This window comes from Erythrolamprus reginae, chromosome 9 (genome assembly GCF_031021105.1).
Source record: "Erythrolamprus reginae isolate rEryReg1 chromosome 9, rEryReg1.hap1, whole genome shotgun sequence".
Taxonomy (NCBI): domain Eukaryota; kingdom Metazoa; phylum Chordata; class Lepidosauria; order Squamata; family Dipsadidae; genus Erythrolamprus; species Erythrolamprus reginae.
In genome coordinates, this window is record NC_091958.1 from 43,749,440 (window position 1) to 43,771,748 (window position 22,309).

Consider the following 22,309-nt stretch of genomic DNA (forward strand, 5'->3'; position numbering starts at 1 on the left):
CGTGCAGAATGCAGCTGCGAGAGCAGTCATGGGCCTACCCAGGTATGCCCATGTTTCACCATCACTCCGCAGTCTGCATTGGCTGCCGATCAGTTTCCGGTCACAATTCAAAGTGTTGGTTATGACCTATAAATCCCTTCATGGCACTGGACCAGAATATCTCCGAGACCGCCTTCTGCCGCACGAATCCCAGCGACCGATTCGGTCCCACAGAGTGGGCCTCCTCCGGGTCCCGTCAACTAAACAATGCCGGTTGGCGGGCCCCAGGGGGAGAGCCTTCTCTGTGGCGGCACCGGCCCTCTGGAACCAACTCCCCCCGGAGATCAGAACTGCCCCTACTCTTCCTGCCTTCCGTAAACTCCTCAAAACCCACCTTTGCCGTCAGGCATGGGGAAACTAAATATCTCCCCCTGGGCACGTTGAAGTTATATATGGTATGCTTGTATGTGTGTATGTTAGTATTGGGGATTCTCTTAAACTTGTAATATTTTAATTAATTGGATTGTATTGGATTGTTTTTCACTTGTTGTGAGCCGCCCCGAGTCTTCGGAGAGGGGCGGCATACAAATCCAAATAATAAATAAATAAATAATAAATAAATACCTGTGCCTAAAATAAGATGTTAAGAATGTTCCCACTGGTTTATTGCTTATCGCAGTGGAAGCAATTAATTCCCTTTCACTCGTTTCTAAGGTTCTTCCTTCCTTATCTGCGATATGCTCACGTGGTTGGGTTTTTCAACATGCTCGTTGTTGCTATTTAAAAAAAAAAAATTTTTTGAACCTCACGTCCCAGTTCCAATAACATTGGAAACATGTGATTAGCCACCGTGTGTAGATAATAAAAGTGGCTGGAGAAATGAAATTGTCTCTGCGCTTCTTCCTATTAGTGGACGGGTGGATTTTTGTGGGCACATGCCACATCCTGTTGAGTAGAAGAGTATTTCCTTGCATGATAGAACGAAAAAGGAACAGCAATGTTTGGGGGGGGGGGTTGTTACTACTGCAAAGTGTGTATGCAATGTGAGTTTGTTTCTTTTTCCCATTTGCTACCCAAGGGTAACTTCGGTGCCTTGTTTTGTTATGGGAGCTGTTCTGCCGGGCTCTCTGGTAGGAGCCTCCCGAAAATTCAAGGGTACAAATTTCAGACATACACACATTTGAAAATTCAAAACAATGTTCTTTATCACAAAAGTCAAAATAAACAAAGCACTCTTTTTGTATTGCAAAGAGCACTCTTCCCAAAACAACCGGGTAGTCTGTACAATTTCCCTTAAGCAGTCATTAAGTACTTAGCTAGCAGCTGTGAAGAAACTTCACACCCCTTCTTCTTCCAACGAAGTGAGACACACACACACACATGTTGCTCTGCTTTGGTTTCAAAGGCGTGAAAAAGCAACAAAGTCCAGAAACACAAGATTCCTGACAAACTCCTATCAGATATTCTTCCACAATGGCCAAACCCACATGCTGCTATTTATAGCAGCAGCCCTAATTACTGGAGGCCCATCCAAACACAGGTGGCCTCCCTTATTTCCTGTAATATGTCCTTACTTGGTCTCTTCTACGCATAAGTCTGCGCTTGCGTGGGTCCAAAATGTCATCATCTGAATCAACGGAAGATAAGGGAGATTGACTGCCTGGGCTGTGTGCCAAGCCCCCCTCTGCCGAGTCACTCCCACCTTCTTCTTCGTCCGAGGAAACTAAACTCTGAACTGATTCTGTTGGCAATAACACAGGCCTGTGACATATTGAATTTTCCCCTGCATCCACCTCCCCATTCCCTGGGGTAGGAGCTGGGCCAGAGCCAACCACAACAGGAGCGAAGACTCTTATTATGCCCATTCTAAACTTTGAGTGCATAATGGAGCTTTGAAAAATAAGTTTTATTTAATATATTCAGTGGTACCTCTACTTAAGAACGCCTCTAGTTAAGAGCATGGACAATAGAAATTGTGCTTTGACACTTGCTGAGAAAGCCAGATTGGGAACCACGCCATGGAGCTACGCTGACCTTTCAAACTGAATTTCTGAATTATTATTTTTTTCATTCATCCCTGCTTGAGAGGTCTCATCCATTTTGACTTGAATTTCAGCTCTTGTAATTACATCTTCTTTTATTTATTTTTTATTTAGTTTCCGGTGCTCCAGGAAAACCTGGATGTGTATCTGGGACTCCAGCAGTTCATTGTCACTTCAGGGACAGGTAAGATAAAGATTCTGTGTTTGAAATCTCAGGTCAATTAACTGTGACCAATGTTCATTAATATTAGGAGCCCTGGTGGTTAAAGTGCAGTATTGCAGGGCAGACACTGCCACAACCTGGAGTTCGATCTTGATGAGGCTCAAGGTTGATTCAGCCTTCCAATCCCCTGAGGTCGGGAAAATGAGGACTCAAGTTGATTTATTTATTTATTCATTTATTTATTCATTCATTCATTCTTTAAATTTATATGGGACTCAGAGCAGCTTACAGCAAGATAAAACAGCAATCAAATAATTAAAATGCAGTAATTAAAATACATTTAAAACCCAATAACCCACTGCAGTCATACAAACAAACATCTCCATCAATCATATCTTGGCCAGAATAAGATGTCAATCTCACGGCCTCCAGGCCTGCTGGCAAAGCCAGGTCTTCAGGAAAGCCAGTAGGGTGGGAACATTGTGGATCTCGGGGGGTAGTTGATTCCAAAGAGCCAGGGCCGCCACAGAGAAGGCCCTCCTCCACGGTCCCGCCAACCTACATTGCTTGAGGGCAATATGCAAATAAGGCTGACATTGTAAACCACCTAGAGAGTGCTGTAAAGTGTTATTTATATTATATAAAAATATATTAGGGGCAGTATATAACCCTAAAAATGAAATAATCATATTTTAACAATCCCACAATCCCCCGTGTGGTGGAGTCTGGCCAACTGAATATTGCTGAGTGTTTACTCTCCGGATGCCCTTCCTGTCACCAATGCAGAGTTCTATTCAGCAGATATTGTATCATTGTGCCCAGAGAGAGAAATATCTGCCTCTACATAGGATCAAACTCATAGCCTCCTGATTGCCATCTTCCCCATCGCTGCCTCCCCACTGCACTGATAGCAACTGATTAGGTCACACAGAGTCAGCCTTCTCCGGGTTCCGTTGGCCAAGCAATGCCGGCTGGCGGGACCACGGGGGAGAGCCTTCTCTGTTGCAGCCCCGGTCTTCTGGCACCAACTCATCCCAGAGATTTGTACGGCCCTCACTCTCCTCGCCTTCTGAAAGTTTGAATGAGGGATGACTGAATGTTATGTATACTGGGTTTTATTTTTTACTTGTTTTTATCCATTGTATTGTAGTAACCTTTGTTACTATTTTATCGCTGTAAACCACCCTGAGTCCGCTAGGAGAAGGGCAGCCTATACATTCAATCAATCAATAGCTGCGTCAAATGAGCCGGGGTGGCGCAGCAGGTAGAGTGCTGTACTGCAGGCCACTGAAGCTGACTGTAGATCTGTAGGTCAGCAGTTCAAATCTCATCACCGGCTCAAGGTTGACTCAGCCTTCCATCCTTCCAAGGTGGGTAAAATGAGGACCCAGATTGTGGGGGCAATAGAATGGCTCTGTTAAAAAGTGCTATTGATAACATGTTGTAAGCCGCCCTGAATCTAAGGAGAAGGGCGGCATAAAAATTGAATAAATAAATTGAATAAATAGATAAATGTAGGCCCCTGGGGCTATACCTGAGAAACTATACCCAGCTATATCTGATAAAGAGTATATTGTACTCTACAGAAGAGTACACATTAATAAATCAGTTTTGAGCTTTTCGTTATTGCCGTCTCCTTTCTTTTTTTCCTTTTTTTAATTAAAAATTAACTTTATTTAAATACATAAAAAATACAATACACCATTCAACACAAAAACATTTCCAAGCTAATAACCATTTTTAAATAGAATTGTTACAGAGACATAGGAAGGTACAAAGTGAGGTGGTAGCTTGACATTGATTGACAATAGTGCAGGGGAGGACTGTAAAGGACGGTTTGGAAGAACCTCCATTTGGGTGCTTGGCAACTGTCTCATATTTATCATGGGTGCAGTGTCCTGGGGTCATCTAATCACCTTTTGTGATCTTCTGACCAAAGTAGTCAAAAGGGAAAGAGGCCAGATTTACGTTACAATGTTGATCCTAACTTACCAACTGCGGTGGTTCACTTAACAACTGTGGTCATGAAAAATGGAACAAAAGCCACATTAACAATCGTCTCGGTTAGCAGCAGAAAAATTTGGGCTCAGGTGTGGTCCTAAGTCGAGGACTGCCTGTAGTGCCTGAGATTAAACTCAGGATTAAACCTAAGGTTGGAATCCTGGATCATTGCTTGTTGTTGTGGCTTGTTCTGAGAATAATAATAATAATGATGATAATAATTTATTAGATTTGTATGCCGCCCCTCTCCGAAGACTCAGAGAACTGTTGGCAGCTTTCGTGGAAGGAAGAAGGGCAAGGATGAGGGAGAATTAGAGTAAAGACTTATTCATCCTTTTCAGAAATTGTCCTTTTGTTTAATTGGAGCCATGAAAAGGTCTTCAGTTCAGCGCTCCGACAGGCCAAAGCCACTCCTGGACCAAATGTGCCCGTAATGCAATCCCAATAATTGTTTCATTTCCTGCAAAGGGAACATTATAATTAGATTTCTGCTCTGAGAGCTTCTTGTGTTTTCAGGGTTATCGTTGTGGATGAGCTCATTCCTTAAATTCCATTAAGAGCAAAAGTTATAAAGAATTATAATTATAAAGAATTATATAAAGAATTATAAATGTTGTGGTTAGCTCTGGCCCAGCTCCTGCCCCAAGGAATGTGCAGGTGGATGTGGGGGAGACATCCACATGCCGCAGGCCTGTTTTGCTCCCGACGGAATCTGCCGACGGAGCCTCCTCTGACCAAGGAAGCGTGAGTGACAGGGAAGAGGGGAGTTTGGCAGACAGTCCAGGAGGAGATCAATCATCTGTATCATCCTTGGATTCTGAACAAGAATTAATGACACATCCACGCATGCGTAGAGTGATGCATAGGAGACAACAACTGAAGGATTATTACAAGAGAAAATGAGGCCACCTGTGGTTGGGTGGGGCTCCAGTAATTAGGGCTGCTGCTATAAATAGCAGCGTGTGGGTTTGGCCGTTATGAAAGAGTATCTGATTGCAGTTCTTCAGGAATCGTGTGTTGCTGTTTTTTGGAAGAAGAAGGGGTGTGAAGTTTCTTCACAGCTGCTAGCTAAGTACTTAATGACTGCTTAAGGAAAATTGTACAGACTACCAGTTGTTTTGGGAGGAGTGCTCTTTGCAATACAAAAAGAGTGCTTAGTTTATTTTGAATTTTGTGATAAAGAACATTGTTTTGAATTTTCAAACGTATGTGTGTGTCTGCAATTTGTACCCTTGAATTTTTGGGAGGCTCCTACCAGAGAGCCCGGCAGAACAGATGTAAGGTATAAAATAGTCAATATGAGTTGATACTTTTTAAAAAAATATAAGTTAATTTTGTACTTTCTTTTTAAGGGGCATTTAACTATGGAATATAGGGATCAAGAAATATGAATGAATGAATAAGGATATAAGGAAATGATTGATGTACTATGGCAGTGATGGTGAACCTATGGCACAGGTGCCACAGGTGGCACGCGCAGACATATCTACTGGCACATGAGCCATTGCCCGAGCTCAGCTCCAACATGCATGTGTGTGCCATCCAGTTTGAGTACCATTTGTTGGGGGTCAGGGGAAAGGGAGGGTCTTGCCTTCTCTTTCTGCTCAAGATCCCCGTGGGCCATTGTGGGACACAGAATGCTGGACTTGATGGGCTTTGGCCTGATTCAGCAGGGCTCTTCTTATGTTCTTATGTTCTTAGCTGATTTTTGGTTCACACAGAGGCTCTGGGAGGGCTTTTCTGGCTTCCAGAGAGCCTCTGTGGGGATGGGGGAGGGCATTTTTACCCCGGCTCCAGGAAAGCCCTTGGAGCCTGGGGAGGGCAAAACACGAGCCTACTGGGCCCACCAGAAGTTGGGAAACAGGCCGTTTCTAGCCTCCAGGGGGTGGGGGAAGTTATTTTCCCCCTCCCCAGGCATTGAATTATGAATGTGGGCACTTGTGCCCATACTCTTTTGGCACCCAATCTATTAGGCAAGAGAAAACGGCTAACAGATAAAGCAATAGCGTTTAAATTCAACTAGAAAATAAAACAATCTTTGTAATCCAGGTGGCAAAACTAGAAAAGGAGTTGGCATGCGATAAATGATGTACAGTGTTCCCTTGATTTCCGCGGGTTCAAACTTCGCGGATAGCCTATACCACGGTTTTTAAAAAAATATTAATTAAAAAATACTTCACTTTTTTTTTTCTATACCACGGTTTTTCCCTCCTGATGACGTCATACGTCATCGCCAAACTAATAATTTTTGCAAATAAATAACAAAAAAATTAATTATTGTTAATAAATAATTATGTTTATAAATATCAGGATCACGAAGTGTCTTATTCAATGGTGAGAACCAGTAATAATGGTGAGTAAATAGTTGTTAAGGGAATGGGAAATGGTAATTTAGGGGTTAAAAGTGTTAAGGGAAGGCTTGTCCATAGCCAAAAATGGTGTATTTACTTCCACATCTCTAGTTCGCGGAAATTCGACTTTCGCGGGCGGTCTCGGAACGTATCCCCCGTGAAAATCAAGGGAACACTGTATACGGAAAGTAAATAGATATAAATTTAAGAAATATTAATGTTGGCTTGTCTTGGTTAGGCTATGAAAGCTTCGACGACACCGAGCAGAGAATTTTAACAGAGCGTGGATGTGTGATAAAGCCAAGACACAGACTTAGTTAAATAAGTATTATTTACATATAAACAAAATATAAACAATCCAGAATAAGCACGAAGCAAATACAGAATACGCACTGAGCAATTACAAGATTAGCACAAAGCAAAATACAATATAGGTAATAAGCATGAAGCTAAAATACAATATAGATAATAAGCACAAAGCTAAAATACAATATAGATAATAAGCATGAAGCTTATACGAGAAGATATGCACGAAGCGTAAACACAACTCCCCCTCTCTCAGGCAAAAGTGAAAAGGAAGTGACTGAGCAAAATAATGAGCTTTTATAGCTTCAATGAGGAAGTGACGAAACAGCCTTGAATATTAACTCTTCAAGTACAAGTTAACCCTTTAAGTGCACATTAACTCTTTAAGTACAAGTTTGGTACAAGTGTACAATATGCAGTTTACAATGGCAATCCCTAACAACCATGTACCCTGTACTAACAATTAATTATGTTTGGTGATTGATATATGTTTATTATATTGTATTGAAGGTATATGATATTGCACTTATGTATGTGTAAAGAAAAATAAAAAACTTCTGGGGAAAAAAGAGCAAAACTGGGACTAAACCGGACGGGGGGTGACTGCGGCCCCTTTATGACCTGTGGACTTCAACTCCCAGAATTCCTGAGCCAGCCATTGCTCACTCCTGGACCTAGTGGGTGGGAAGTAGATTATTTTGGAAAAACGGGGACAAGGCGTCTCCACGTTTTCCCATAAGGCATGTGGGCTCCCCCTACAGGCCACCGACTGAACATCACCGCGGAGAACGACTGCCGGCGTTTGCACTGCTCTCTGCGGGACCTCAGCTCCTTATTGCAGGCAGTGGGGCGGCTAGCGGAGTACTTCACCGGGGACATGTTCGCGGCCAGGTTCAGTAATGCTCTTACCGTGGTGGAGAGGTAGGTAAAACCCACCTGTACGAAACTGCCTAAAGGAATGTTTCTCAACCTTGGGCACTTTAAGATTGGGTAGACTTCCATTCCCAGAATTCCCCCTTCGTGTACTTCCCGTGCTGATGTTTTTTCAGCCTTCGCTCCAAAGATGCTTTTTTTTCCCCAAGTGGTAACTGGACTTTCGGGGGTTTTCTAATAAAAGGTTTTTTTATTTTTTTGTTTCTCATACAAATACACATTTTTCTTAGCCATTAATAAACATTTACCTTATCTTTTCTAATATTGATACATAAAATATATGATAGGCATTGCTCTTTCACCATTCCATATCCTTCCCTTATTCCACAACAACCCTTCCCCTCCTTATGCACCAAAGACAAATTCCTTGTGTGTCCAATCATACTTGGCCAATAAAATTTCTATTCTGTTCTATTCTATTCTACTTTACTCTACTCTATTCTATTCTATTCTGTTCTACTCTCCATTCTATTCCATTCCATTCCACTCCACTCATAAGGATACAAGCCACAAAGTTACAGTCATACAGTCATTATAATAATAATAATTAATAATAATAATTTATTAGATTTGTATGCCGCCCCTCTCCGAAGACTCGGGGCGGCTCACAACAATGATAAAAACAATATTATAGTGGCACAAATCTAACGTTAAAAGAAATAACTAAAACCCTATCATATTAAAACCAAACAACACATACATACCAAACATAAATTATAAGAAGCCTGGGGAAAAGATGTCTCAAATCCCCCATGCCTGGCGTTATAGGTGGGTCTTGAGTAGTTTACAAAAGACAAGGAGAGTGGGAGCAGTTCTAATCTCCGGGGAGAGTTGATTCCAGAGGGCCGGGGCCGCCACAGAGAAGGCTCTTCCCCTGGGGCCCGCCAGACGACATTGTTTAGTCGACGGGACCCGGATAAGGCCAACTCTGTGGGACCTTATCTGTCGCTGGGATTCGTGCGGTAGCAGGCGGTTCCGGAGGTATTCTGGTCCAATGCCATGTAGGGCTTTAAAGGTCATAACCAACACTTTGAATTATGACCGGAAATTGATCGGCAGCCAATGCAGGCCACGGAGTGTTGTAGACACGTGGGCGAATCTGAGAAGCCCCACAATGGCTCTCGCAGCAGCGTTCTGCACGATCTGAAGTTTCCATTAGTGGAAGGAGACGGGTGATAGGAACCATGAGAAGATTAATAGTAGTGCAGACTTAGGAAATAGCTTGACAACGTTGAGGGAATTGTTTAGCAGGTGATGGTGTTCAGGAAAAAAATATCCTTGTGTCAAGTGTTCAGTGCTCCATGGCAAAGTGAAGTTGAATAAAAGAGCTGCTGGTACTATTGTTACTTTGTCCAAATAAGTCCTACCTAAGACCTCATGATGATGATGATGATGATGATGATGATTATTATTATTATTATTATTATTATTATTATTATTATTAATTGGATTTGTATGCCGCCCCTCTCCGCAGACTCGGGGCGGCTAACAACAGCAGTAAAACAGTACAACAAAATCCAATACTAAAAAAACAGTTAAAAACCCATTATATAAAGACCAATCATGCATACAAACATACCATACATTGTGAAGGCCTAGGGGGAAAGTGTATCTTAGTTCCCCCATGCCTGGCGGCAGAGGTGGGTTTTAAGCAGCTTACGAAAGGCAAGGAGGGTGGGGGCAATTCTAATCTCTGGGAGGAGTTGGTTCCAGAGGGTCGGGGCCGCCACAGAGAAGGCTCTTCCTCTGGGTCCCGCCAAGCGACATTGGTTGACGGGACCCGGAGAAGACCCACTCTGTGGGACCTAACTGGTCACTGGGATTCTTGCGGCAGAAGGCGGTCCCTGGTGTTCCTGGTGCCACCGCTGCTTCATCATCACAGCCCTGGCTAAACCAGCACATCACCTCATTTGCTTGTCTGGTCAGGGCAAACAATGTTCTTTGATTGTCGGTCAGTTAGTCAGATCATAACTATTGTAGCCGTGTTACTGTCACATCCCAGCAACCGTGTAATTGCAACAACAGTTACAGGAACCGCATTATTGTGGCTTTCCCTAATCTGTTGTCCTCCAGATAATCGAGCCCATCTCAGAATCTCAAAACACCATCTGAAATCATGAGGTCCTTTAAAAAACCCAAAGGATTAGAATCAACAAGGTTGTAACCCTGAATGCGGTGGGGTGGGGGCGTTAGCTTTGGGCGCTATCAAGACAGATCTGAAAACCTAAGATCAACTTTTATGTTACAGCAAGCAGCAAAATTCCGTTCATTCATAAATTGCAACTCACTTCCTTTTTTTTTTCCCCCCCCTTCCCTCGTTTAATCTGATTTTTCCAGGTTGGTCAAAGTGACTCTGTACGGGTCCCAGATTAAACTCTATAACATTGAAACAGCTGTGCCATCTGTACTAAAACCTGACTTGATTGACGTGTGAGTATGATGTGAAAACCGCAACCCTAATAGACCCTAGAAATGCTCTCCTAAAATCTGGGCCCTTTATTGAACCCTTGTAAATGTTGTCCTTCTGTAATGGATCGTCCTTGAGTTTTGGAGATACCAAAACCCAGACTGGGATGAGATGGGTTTAACTGTGGTTAAGTCTTCCCAACCAGGCCTCCACCGGGAATTCTTCTCCAAGATCTAAGATCAAATCATTCTCCCAGGCTTTGATAACCCTTATGGCTATCTTGCAACCTCTTCCCCATTTATCATATAAAGAATGGTTGCTGGAACTGGGTATGTCTACTTTGATGAAAAGAAGGACCACGGGAGACATGATTTATTTATTTATTTTATTTATTTATTAGATTTGTATGCCGCCCCTCTCCAAAGACTCGGGGCGGCTAACAGCAATGAAAAGACAATGAAAACAAATCTAGTATTAAAAAATAATCTAAAAAACCCCCAATTTAAAGAACCACTCATACATACAAGAATACCATGTATAAATTCTATAAGCCTAGGGGGAAGTGAAATTTCAATTCCCCCCTGCCTGACGACAGAGGTGGGTTTTAAGGAGCTTGCGAAAGGCAAGGAGTGTGGGGGGCAACTCTGATATCTGGGGGGAGCTGGTTCCGGAGGGTTGGGGCCACCACAGAGAAGGCTCTTCTCCTGGGTCCCACCAAACGACATTGCTTAGTCGATGGGACCCGGAGAGGGCCAACTCTGTGGGACCTAACCGGTCGCTGGGATTCGTGCTGTGTTCCAATATCTCAGGGGTTGCTACAAAGAAGAGGGAGTCAAAGAAGAGGGAGTCAAGCTATTCTCCAAAGCACCTGACGGTAGAACAAGAAGCAATGGGTGGGAACTAATGCAGGAGAGAAGCAATCTAGAACTAAAGGGAAATTTCCTAACAGTGATAACAATTAATCAGTGGAACAGCTTCCCTCCAGAAGTTGTGAATGCTCCAACACTGGGAGTTTTAAAGAAGAAATTGGACAACCATTTGTCTGAAATGGTGTAGGGCAGGGGTCCCCAATCTTCGTAACTGTAAGACTTGTGGACTTCAACTCCCAGAATTCTCCAGCCAGCATATCTGGCTGGAGAATTCTGGGAGTTGAAGTCCACAGGTCTTAAAGTTGCCAAGTTTGAAGACCTGTGGTGTAGGGTATCCTGCCTTAGCAGGGGGTTGGACTAGAAGACCTCCAAGGTCCCTTCCAACTCTATTATTCTATTCTATTAGCAAGGTGTTGGTAGCATTTGACAGAAAACCAACTCCCCTTGCCCTAAAATATTCCAGGACGCTTAAGACCCCTGATTTCTTCAATCCTGCCATCTCTGCTAATCTCCTGCTATCTTTGCATCGGACGTTCTCCATATTGCTTATTTCATCCCAGCGAAATAAGCTCCTGTATCCTGAATCCTTTTGCCCTTCGTCCCATTTGCAAAAGGACATGAGAAAAGCTCTTAATGTTGTCGCGCTAACGCTGGGCACTTTGGGTGCCTTAACTCTTACTAACAATGACCTAATAGCTCCTTTTTCCACTTCTGGGAAATAAAGACCCATCCATATAAAATGGAGATACAGTGATACCTCTTCTTACAAACCCCTCGTCATACAAACTTTTTGAGATACAAACCCGGGATTTAAGATTTTTTTGCCTCTTCTTACAAACTATTTTCACCTTACAAACCCACCACCGCCGCTGGGATGCCCCGCCTCCGGACTTTTGTTGCCAGCGGAGCGCCCGTTTTTGCGCTGCTGGGATTCCCCTGAGGCTCCCCTCCATGGGAAACCCCTCCGGAGTTCCATGTTTTTGTGATGCTGCAGGGGAATCCCAGCAGGGGAATCCCAGCATCGCAAAAACGGGCACTTCGCTGGCACCGGAAGTCCAGAGGTGGGGTTTCCCAGCGAGGGGAGCCTCAGTGAAATCGCAGCACTGAGGTCCGGAGGTGGGGTTTCGAGGACTTCAGTGTTTTTGCGATGCTGCAATTTCACTGATGCTCCCTTCACTGGGAAACCCCACCTCCGGACTTCCGTCGCCAGCGAAGCGCTCGTTTTGGTAATGCTGGGATTCCCTGCTGGGATTCCCCTGCAGCATCGCAAAAACACAGAAGTCTGGAGGTGGGGTTTCCCATGGAGGGGAGCCCCAGGGGAATCCCAGCAGCGCAAAAATGGGCGCTTCAGCTGGCAAAAGGGGTGAATTTTGGGCTTGCACGCATTAATCGCTTTTCCATTTATTCCTATGGGAAACATTGTTTATTATTTATTTATTTATTACTTAGATTTGTATGCCGCCCCTCTCCGAAGACTCGGGGCGGCTCACAACATGTAAAAAACAAATCATAAGCAATCAGACAATTTAAAATATTTAAATATTTTAAAAAACCCCATATGCTAACAGTCACACACACAGACATACCATGCATAAATTAAACGTGCCCAGGGGAGATGTTTCAGTTCCCCCATGCCTGACGGCAAAGGTGGGTTTTAAGGAGTTTACGGAAGGCAGGAAGAGTAGGGGCAGTTCTAATCTCCGGGGGGAGTTGGTTCCAGAGAGTCGGTGCCGCCACAGAGAAGGCTCTTCCCCTGGGGCCCGCCAACCGACATTGTTTAGTTGACGGGACCCGGAGAAGGCCCACTCTGTGGGACCTAATCGGTCGCTGGGATTCGTGCGGCAGGAGACGGTCTCGGAGATATTCTGGTCCGATGCCATGAAGGGCTTTAAAGGTCATAACCAACACTTTGAATTGTGACCGGAAATTGATCGGCAACCAATGCAGACTGCGGAGTGATGGTGAAACATGGGCATACCTGGGTAGGCCCATGACTGCTCTCGCAGCTGCATTTTGCACGATCTGAAGTTTCCGAACACTTTTCAAAGGTAGCCCCATGTAGAGAGTTTCATCTTACAAACTTTTCGCCTTAAGAATCTCATCCCGGAACCAATTAAGTTTGTAAGACAAGGTATCACTGTACATTCATTTATGATGAATGAAGAATTGTATAGGAGAAGCCCAGCTCGGACCCACCAATTATTCCAAGGCCTTAAGGCTTTGGCTTACGACAGCTTTTCTCAACCTTGGATAGCATTAAAACCGCTGGACTCCCGACTTCCAGAATTCCAGTGTGGATTGCTGGACTTCTAGGAGTTGAAGTCCACCGGTCTTTGCCAAGGCGTCAGGGCAAACACCCCCCCCCCTCAACTCTTCTCCTTCCTTTTTAACCTAAAGGTCCTTTCTCTTTCCAGACACGCCCAATCCCTGGCAGCCCTGCAGGCTTATTGCCACTGGCTGGCCCAGTTCTACAGCGAGGTTCATCAGCAGAACCTGACCCAGTTTGTCTCCTTGGTCTCCACCGCTTTGGAAGCGATTGCTCCGTTGATCAGTTCTAAGGTATCTCTGGCTTTGCAATTTCTCCTCCTTTGGCTTCTATCTGTTGAGGGATCCCTTCTCTTGCTCCAAAGCTCTGTGTTCCAGCTTTGCTAAACTTCCTTCTGGTGTGTGAGGGTGTGGGTGGTGGGGAAGAGTTGATTGACAGGGATCTCTGAAATAGTTTCCCACCATCTCAACCCAGAATCAGAAGCAGACATTTATTTCATTCCTGCTTCTCTCTTTCTCTCTCTGCCCAGTTCTTTGTGTTTTGGAGAATTGGTCCATTTGCAATCCTCTTGAAGATCCTGGAGTTGGGAGGTCAGGTCTGCCTTAGGAGCGGGAGGGGGAACTTAGCTGGTTCTGCTCCCCTAAAACAATTTTAGATGGCCACTCCTAAAATCCACAACCAGTGGAACCATTGGTGATTTAATTAAATAATTAAATTTGTATACTGCCCAATCCCGAGGGACTCAAGGTGGCTTACAACAGTAAAATAACAAAACAATATAAATAAGTTGATTTACAACATTAGTATTAATTTGATTGATAGATAGATAGATAGATAGATAGATAGATAGATAGATAGATAGATAGATAGATAGATAGATGGATAGATGGATAGATGGATAGATGGATAGATGGATAGATGGATAGATGGATAGATGGATAGATGGATAGATGGATAGATGGATAGATGGATGGATAGATAGATATGCCGTCCCTCTCTGAAGATACGGGGTGGCTTGCAACATATAATGATAGTAATGATATAAAAACTCTTAAATCTTATCTATACACTCATGATCAAGATATCCCCTCTGCCAGGTAAGTAAATTGCAGAATAAACAGGGAAATGAATATTATACCACATGGGGAAAATTATAGAAATGGAGAGAGAAAAAAATGGAATAAAATAACCAGACAAAATAAAAGAGGACAATGTAGAAAAGGCAATGTAAAAACAACTTTATTTCCAAATGTACAAGTGTCCGTAAACTTTTTGTATGGTGTATTGTATGATGTGTCTACTTTTTGTATGTGTTTGTTTATGCTTTAGGTTTCAACAAATTTAATAATTTTTTTTTAAAATAATCTTGTCTATACACTCGTATCATATCATACATCCCAATCAAATATTATTTAAGCCGGAATTAAGAGATGCCAGTTCTCCTGGCCCCCAGGCCGACCAGCAAAGCCAGGTTTTCAAGGCCTTCCAGAAAGCCAGCAGGTTAGGGGTGGTACAGACCTCAGGGGGCAGTTGGTTCCAGAGAGCTGGTGCCGCCACAGAGAAGGCCCTCCACCATGGGCCCCGCCAGCGGACATTGTCTAGCCGACAGGCCCCACAGAAAGCCAACCCTGTGGGCTCTAAATCGGTCACTGGGAGATATGCAACCGGAGATAGTCTGGTCCTAAGCTATGTAGGGCTTTATAGGTGATAACCAACATCTTGAATTGTGATTGGAGACTAATTGGAAGCCAGTGGAGTGCTAACGGAGGTGGATACAAAAATCACACATTTTTAAAAAAAATCCTCCACCCATGCAACATTTCAGAGATCAGCACAGGCCACTCCACCCACAACAGCTCACGCGGCCCGCGTTTTGGACTAACTGAAGTCTCCGAACACTTTTCAAGGGTAACTCCATGTAGAGCGCATTGCAATAATCAAGCCACAAGGTGATAAGGGCATGAGTGACCGTAGTGAAAGATGAGGAACCAGCACATCTTTTTTGAGTGCCAAGCCGAGTGATGTTCTTCTTAGATGTTCCTCTCCTGCAGAGGCTGCTGCACAGAAGCAGGACTTGGCCAAGCCGAGTTGAGGACCTCTTTGGAATGGGAGGTCTCTCAAGAATCTCCAAACCAATTTGAGTGATTCCCAGCAGCCGCTGTTTCCTTTGCAGCATTTCTTAATCGGAAAACATCTCATCTCTCAAACGCTGTCTTCACTTCCTGACCTAATGCCTTTTGTTTTTGTTCCTGACCTAATGCCTTTTGTTCGCTGTTGTTTTTTCACCAGAAGCTGAGGTCTCTCATTTTTCTCTCCCTTCCCTCTCCTCCCACCCCCATCTCCCAGGTACAAGAGAAGCTCCTCTTGTCGGCCTGCCATCTGCTTGTCTCCTTAGCCACTACGGTGCGGCCCGTGTTCCTAATTAGCATCCCAACCGTGCAGAAAATGTTCAACAGGATTACCGACAGCTCTGCTCAACGCCTTTCGGATAAGGTAAGGGCGACTTTGGGGGCCGAGCGTAGCAGGGGTGGATTCCGTTTATCTTTGCCGCCGGTTCACATTGTGATGTTTCGCACGCACGCATGCAATTTCACTTCCGCGCAAGCTCAGAAGTTGTATGTTAAAGGGTTAAATAAGGTCCAGGAAGGAAGTGTTTTTAATAGGAAAGTGAACACAAGAACAAGGGGACACAATCTGAAGTTAGTTGGGGGAAAGATCAAAAGCAACATGAGAAAGTATTATTTGACTGAAAGAGTTGTAGATCCTTGGAACAAACTTCCAGCAGACGTGGTTGGTAAACCCACAGCAACTGAATTTAAACATGCCTGGGATAAACATATATCCATCCTAAGATAAAATACAGAAAATAGTATAAAGGCAGACTAGATGGACCGGGAGGTCTTTTTCTGCCGTCAGACTTCTATGTTTCTATGTATCAGCCCGAAACACAGCTGAGAAGCTTGCTCAGCTGTGCTCAGGGCGAATAAATAAAGGTCAGTATTAACCCAGGGGTGGGCAGGAGGGCTTTTTCCCAAGCAGTGGAAGAGGAAAAGCCATCAGTTCACAGAAAAATTCACTGAAAATTGGGGGGAAAAGATAGCGGCTCCTACAGATCAGCATTGCCCAAACTGGATCTGTGATGCCATTATCGCATCACCAGCAGATCACTAGTGGTTCGGACGATTTGGTCTGAACTGGGAGGAATCTACCCTTAAAGTACCATATTTTTCGGAGTATAAGATGTACAGAGAATAAGACACACCATAGTTTTTGGGGAAGAAAATAGGGAAAAGAATCTGCTTACCAGGTATTCATCTGGCTAGCATACTTAGTCCAGTCAGATCTCCAAAGTTTCTTCCTATCATTATTATCATCATCATCATCATCAACAACAACAACAATACAACACAGCAAACAAGATCACTATGCCTAGATTTCGTATTTCATCACCAGTCGGGCGCTTCCCAAGCACCTAGGATTGCATGACATAGCGGCGAATTATGTGTGCTGACCCCAGTAAAGCAGACGTTTGCAATTGACAGATGGAGATTTTGTCAATTCCGATGGTTTTCAAATGTCCACTGAGATCCTTTGGCACTGCGCCCAGCATGCCAAGGACCCCTTTCACTGGCTTATGCCAGAGTTGTTACAGCTCAATTTTCAGATCTTCGTATTTTGTCAATTTCTCTAGCTGCTTCTCCTCAATTCTGCTGTCTCCTGGGATTGTGATGTCGATGATCTATACTTCCTTTTTCCCCACAATCAGGATGTCTGGTGTGTTATGTTCCAAAATTCAGTCAGTCGGAAGTCCCACATTAGTAGTTGTTGTTGTTGTTGTTGTTGTTATTATTATTATTATTATTATTATTATTCAACTAAAACAGGCTTCTAAGCTTCGTTTTCGGCTGCAATGGCCTCCTGCAAACACTCTGCCAGTGAAAATAGAGCTCCATTTTGACTGATAGAGGCACCGCAGGCCGGTCCTCCATTGTTTCCAGGGTGGCCACACAGGCCAGATCTAAACACCCCATAGGCCAGATCAGGCTCGCGGGCCTTGAGTTTGACACCCCTGTCCTAGTTGCACAATTTTTCTTCCTCCTCCTCCTCCTCTCTCTGGCCTTCAGCTTGGTTGATCTCCCTCTCTGCAGGCCCAAATCCTCCTGTGCAGATCGCTGTCGAACATCTTGCTTCTACCGTGGCCAAACCTCCCCGAGGCTGAACAGCAATGGGCCATCCGTTCAACTAACCACGCCAGTCTCGTATCGGCCCTCACCAGGGATTACCGCAGCCTGAAATCCAGTGCCATCTTGCCCCAGAGGAAAAATCAGCAGGACAATAGTAAGTCACCCCAGGGCAGGTTTTTTTAGTAGTCATAAACATGGAGACATTGGGGACTAGGGTGGTTTTTTGAGAGCATCCATCAGGACCCTGTTTAGAGGTGACTAAAAATCGCTATAGGCTGTATTTTTGGAAGTGATACCGATCTTCCTTCCTTCCTTCCTTCCTCTTCCTTTTCCCTTCCTTTCCTCATTCCTTCCTTCCTTCCCCACCTATCTTTTCTCCTTCCTTCCTTCCGGGGGCATTTTTCTTAGGTTGTCTCAAGAAAAGCAAGGTTTTTACTCAGAAACTCAGAAGTGAAATCAAGTTTCATGTCTAATTAAATGAAAAGAATGACTATGGATGACATGATAGCAGTGTTCCAATATTTGAGGGGCTGCCACAAAGAGGGGAAGGGTCAACCTATTCTCCAAAGCACCCGAAGGCAGGACAGAAAGCAACAGATGGAAACTTATCAAAGAGAAATACAAAAGTGTTGGTTATGACCTATAAAGCCCTTCATGGCACCGGACCAGAATATGTCCGGGAACGCCTTCTGCCGCCCAAATCCCAGTGACCAGTTAGGTCTCACAGAGTTGGCCTTCTCTGGGTCCCGTCAACTAAACAATGTCGTTTGGCAGGACCCAGGGGAAGAGCCTTCTCTGTGGCGGCCCTGACCCTTTGGAACCAACTCCCCCCAGATATCAGAGTTGCCCCCACCCTCCTTGCCTTTCGTAAGCTCCTTAAAACCCATCTCTGTCGCCAGGCATGGGGGAACTGAGACTTTCCCTTCCCCCTAGGCTTATAAAATTTATGCATGGTATGTCAGTATGTATGATTGGTTTCTTAAATTGGGGTTTTTAAAATTAACTTAAATATTAGATTTGTTTACATTGTATTATTATTGCTGTTAGCCGCCCCGAGTCTACGGAGAGGGGCGGCATACAAATCTGATAGATAGATAGATAGATAGATAGATAGATAGATAGATAGATAGATAGATAGATAGATAGATAGATAGACCTAGAACTAAGGAGAAATTTCCTGTTAGAACAATTAATCAGTGGGATGATTTGGCTTCCAGAAGTTGTGGGTGCTTCACCACTGGAGGTTTTCAGGAAGAGACAGGGCAGCCATTTGTTAGGAATATTATTGGGTTTCCTGCTTGAGCAGGGGGTTGGACTAGACAACCTCTGGTGTCCCTTCTAACTGTTATTCCATATTCAGTTTCTCAAGCAAAAAACCCCAAAACCAGCTCAGACTTAAACTAGAAACTACATTCTATACCTGTCCCCCAGAATGGAATGGAATGGAAGAGAATGAATAAAATAGAATGCAGGATTGGAGTAGAGTAGAGTAGAATAGAATAATAGAATAGAATAGAATAGAATAGAATACTTTATTGGCCACATCGAATGGGACACACAAGGAATTAGTCTCCAGTGCAAAAGTATCCAACCATTGGATACTAAATAAGCAGTCAACATAAATCATGTTGGGATACTAAATAAAACAATATAAATCGTAAGATACAAACAACGATGTTGATTTTACAAAAGCAAGTTTGGACTACAAAGTGCCTTCGCTCAGAAAGAGATTAAACATTTTCCTTACAAGCTGGCTGCAGGGCTAAAAATTGGCAGACATTACACAAATATACTTTTTGTTTAGCTTAAAAATTCCTTTTTTGATCCTCAAGGAACAGCTCATGTTCCCAAGGTTTCTTTGAAAACTGGAATAGTCTGGGTTCCCCCCCCCTTAAATTTTGATAAATGCTATCCATTTTCAGATAAAAAGAGAATGTTTGTCGATGAGCTAAGAGTATTAAATTAACTTAAAGCCTCTTACAAACAAAAGGAATTGAAAGCTTTTAAATTTGACTTTTTTATTGGTTGCAATTGGTATTTATACTCATGGGCTCTTTGCCTTAACATGAGAGCTATAAATAACTAAATTTATTAAATCTGCTTTGAACCTAATTGCATCAAACCAGTGTTGCTGATGTTTAGCATTGCTATCGTAATTAGCAGCGTGCAAAATGTTTTGTTCTGGACTGTATTCAACGCAAAAGTCCATGTATATCTTGTACATGGGAAGAGCTATGATCGAGAGCAGGGATAGGCAGAGTTGGCTCTTCTTTGTGGACTTCAACTCCCAGAATTCCTGAGCCAATCATGCTAGCCCAGGAATACTGAGAATTGAAGTCCACATGTCATAGAAGTGCCAACTAAACCAGGGCTAGGCAAAGTTGGCTCTTCTATGACTTGTGGACTTCAACTCCCAGAATTCCTGAGCCAATCATGCTAGCCCAGGAATTCTGGGAGTTGAAGTCCGCATGTCATAGAAGAGCCAACTCTGCCTACTGCTCTAGACCAACTATCCCTGGTTTACAGCAACGGTGTCAAACTCAGTTTCATTGAGGGCCTTATCAGGGCTCTGGTTGATCTTGGGAGGGGAGGGGTTTTGTGGTCAACTGGGTGGATTTGAGCACATTGATGCCATCACTGGACGTGGCCGACTGGGTAGGTGTGGCCAGCTACTGACATTTTTTCTCTTTGCATTGGATAGACCGGGCCAAAGCGACACAAGTCAGCCCATTACATTTTCCAGGACAACCCCTCGGGCTAGATCCAATCACATTGCAGGCTGGATCTTTTGTTTGACACCTCTGGTTTAGAGCCCTTTTAGAAGTATGCTGACACAGGACAGAGCTACAGGCCCATTTTTGAGTTCAGAAGTCTTTCAGAATACAGTGATACCTTGTCTTACAAACTTAATTGGTTCCGGGACGAGGTTCTTAAGGTGAAAAGTTTGTAAGACGAAACAATGTTTCCTATAGGAATTAATAGAAAAGTGATGAATGCGTGCAAGACCAAAATTCACCCCTTTTGCCAGCCGAAGCGCCCGTTTTTGCACTGCTGGGATTCCCCTGAGGCTCCCCTCCACGAGAAACCCCACCTCTGGACTTCTGTGTTTTTGCGATGCTGCAGGGGAATCTCAGCAGCGGAATCACTGCATCGCAAAAACGAGCGCTTTGCTGGCAACGGAAGTCTGGAGGTGGGGTTTTCCAGCGAAGGGAGCATCAGTGAAATTGCAGCATTGCAAAAACACCGAAGTCTTCGAATCCCCACCTCCGGACCTCTCTGTTTTTGCGATGCTGCGATTTCACTGAGGCTCCCCTCACTGAGAAACCCCACCTCCGGATTTCCGTTGCCAGCGAAGTGCCCATTTTTGCGCTGCTGGTATTCCCCTGCTGGTATTCCCCTGCAGCATCACAGAAACACGGAAGTCAGGAGGTGGGGTTTCCCATGGAGGGGAGCCTCGGGGGAATCCCAGCAGCGCAAAAACGGGTGCTTCACTGGCAACAAGTCTGGAGGCGGGGCATCCCAGCGGCGGCGGTGGGTTTGTAAGGTGAAAATAGTTTTTAAGAAGAGGCAAAAAAATCTTAAACCCCGGGTTTGTATCTCGAAAAGTTTGTATGACGAGGCGTTTGTAAAACGAGGTATCACTGTACTCAAGACTACCGTTTGTGACCCTACAAAAGGACATTTTGTAAACAGCTGTGCTCGGAGCAGTCTTAAAAGAAGCCCTTTGAAATGACTTACACGCTCGTGCAAGGATGAAATGTGTTTGAATATTAGTCGCTTGGGTTGGTAGTTAGGGCTGTTGGCTTGAGGTTGACAATTTGGTTGCAAACGCTTCGTCACCATTTGAGGAGACATCGTTGTTGTGCTTTGAGTTGGGCTTGTTCTGACAGTTGAGCACAACTCATAACGCACTAATGATGTCTCCTCGAATGGTGACAAAGCATTCCCAACCAAATGGCATCAGACCAGATTACTTACGGCAGTGTTTCCCAACCTTGGCAACTTGAAGATATTTGGACTTCAACTCCCAGAATTCCCGCTGGCTGGGGACTTCTGGGAGTTGAAGTCCAAATATCTTCAAGTTGCCAACATTGGGAAACACTGACTTACGGGACTGCCTTCTGCCGCATAAATCCCAGCGGCCGATCAGATCTCACAGAGTTGGCCTTCTCCAGATCCCATTGACCAGACAATGTTGTCTGGCGGGGTCTAGGGGAAAAGCCTTCTCTGTGGTGGCCCCAGCCCTCTAGAATCAGCTCCCTCCAGAGATTCGAACTGCCCCCACCCTCCTCGCCTTCCGCAAGAGCCTTAATACCTATCTATGTCGCCAGGCATGGGGCAAGCAGCACATGCCCCCTCCTTCTGACCATTAAAAGTTATGTGTGGTTATGATGGTTAATATCAATTGTTTGATTGTGTAATATCGGTTGTTTTTTAAGATAATGGGTTTTAGTCATAGTTTTAATTATTAGATTTGTACCTATATTGTTTTTATTGTTGTGAGCCGCCCCGAGTCTCCGGAGAGGGGCAGCATACAAGTCTAATGAATTATTTGTATTTACATTTGTATTTGTATTTATTAGATTTGTATGCCGCCCCTCTCCGTAGACTCGGGGCGGCTCACAACAGTGATAAAAACAGTACATAGTGACAAATCTAATAATTAAAATCTAAAATAGCAATTACTGTATACACATACAAAATCTAAAAAAACCCAGTAAATAAAAACATACATACAGTCATGTTGTGCACAGAAACTACATAGGCAAGGGGAAGATGTCTCAGTTCCCCCAAGCTTGACGACAAAG

General features: G+C 44.0%; 1 protein-coding gene across 2 annotated transcripts in view; it reads left to right on the plus strand.

The window, feature by feature from the left end:
• The window catches only part of XPO6 (exportin 6), a 242,455-nt gene that overhangs the window by 204,563 nt on the left and 15,583 nt on the right, over positions 1–22,309 (plus strand). For both annotated transcript variants that reach the window (XM_070761004.1, XM_070761005.1), the window contains 6 exons: positions 2,136–2,205; positions 7,604–7,763; positions 10,113–10,205; positions 13,466–13,610; positions 15,664–15,810; positions 17,466–17,655. In XM_070761004.1, the coding sequence (XP_070617105.1) occupies positions 2,136–2,205; positions 7,604–7,763; positions 10,113–10,205; positions 13,466–13,610; positions 15,664–15,810; positions 17,466–17,655 (805 nt within the window). The remainder of the gene's footprint in view (positions 1–2,135; positions 2,206–7,603; positions 7,764–10,112; positions 10,206–13,465; positions 13,611–15,663; positions 15,811–17,465; positions 17,656–22,309) is intronic.